This window comes from Buceros rhinoceros, unplaced genomic scaffold (assembly GCF_000710305.1).
Source record: "Buceros rhinoceros silvestris isolate BGI_N320 unplaced genomic scaffold, ASM71030v1 scaffold11614, whole genome shotgun sequence".
NCBI lineage: Eukaryota > Metazoa > Chordata > Aves > Bucerotiformes > Bucerotidae > Buceros > Buceros rhinoceros.
In genome coordinates, this window is record NW_010410112.1 from 88,520 (window position 1) to 88,950 (window position 431).

A 431-nucleotide genomic window follows, 5' to 3' on the forward strand; every position below is an offset into this window, starting at 1 on the left:
CGAGGTGGACGTGGGGGGGGCGGATGGCAGCCACAGCAGCTCCCCAACCGTCTTGAATTCTAGTGGCAGAATGGATGAGTCCGTTTGGAGGCCGTACTGAGATTTCTTCTGTAGCAGGCCCAACCTCTGCGAGCCAAAAAAAAAAAAAACCAAACAAACGGTCGACTGACTACGAAGTGCCTGTTTTTTGTGGGGTTTTTTTTTAACAAAAAAATATTTTACTGATATGTGCAACTGTGTAGATGGGATGATAATGGCCATAAATAACACAAGCGATACCAACACACCACAACCCATGTTTCAGATTATGTGGATCAAAGCACATATTATTTTTTCCCCTTGGAACCATTTTATGTTTTATATTTAAAATGTACTTTTTACAAACACACACACACACACAAAAATCACCCCCTCCTTTTTTTCCTCTCTCT

General features: G+C 41.8%; 1 protein-coding gene across 1 annotated transcript in view; it reads left to right on the forward strand.

The window, feature by feature from the left end:
- RUNX2 (runt-related transcription factor 2) overlaps positions 1–100 on the forward strand; it is a gene marked incomplete at its 5' end in the record, with an annotated part of 81,818 nt that extends 81,718 nt beyond the window's left edge. The window contains one exon of the mRNA XM_010135487.1: positions 5–100. Within this exon, the coding sequence (XP_010133789.1) occupies positions 5–100 (96 nt within the window). The remainder of the gene's footprint in view (positions 1–4) is intronic.
- Between the last annotated feature and the right edge of the window lie 331 nt (positions 101–431).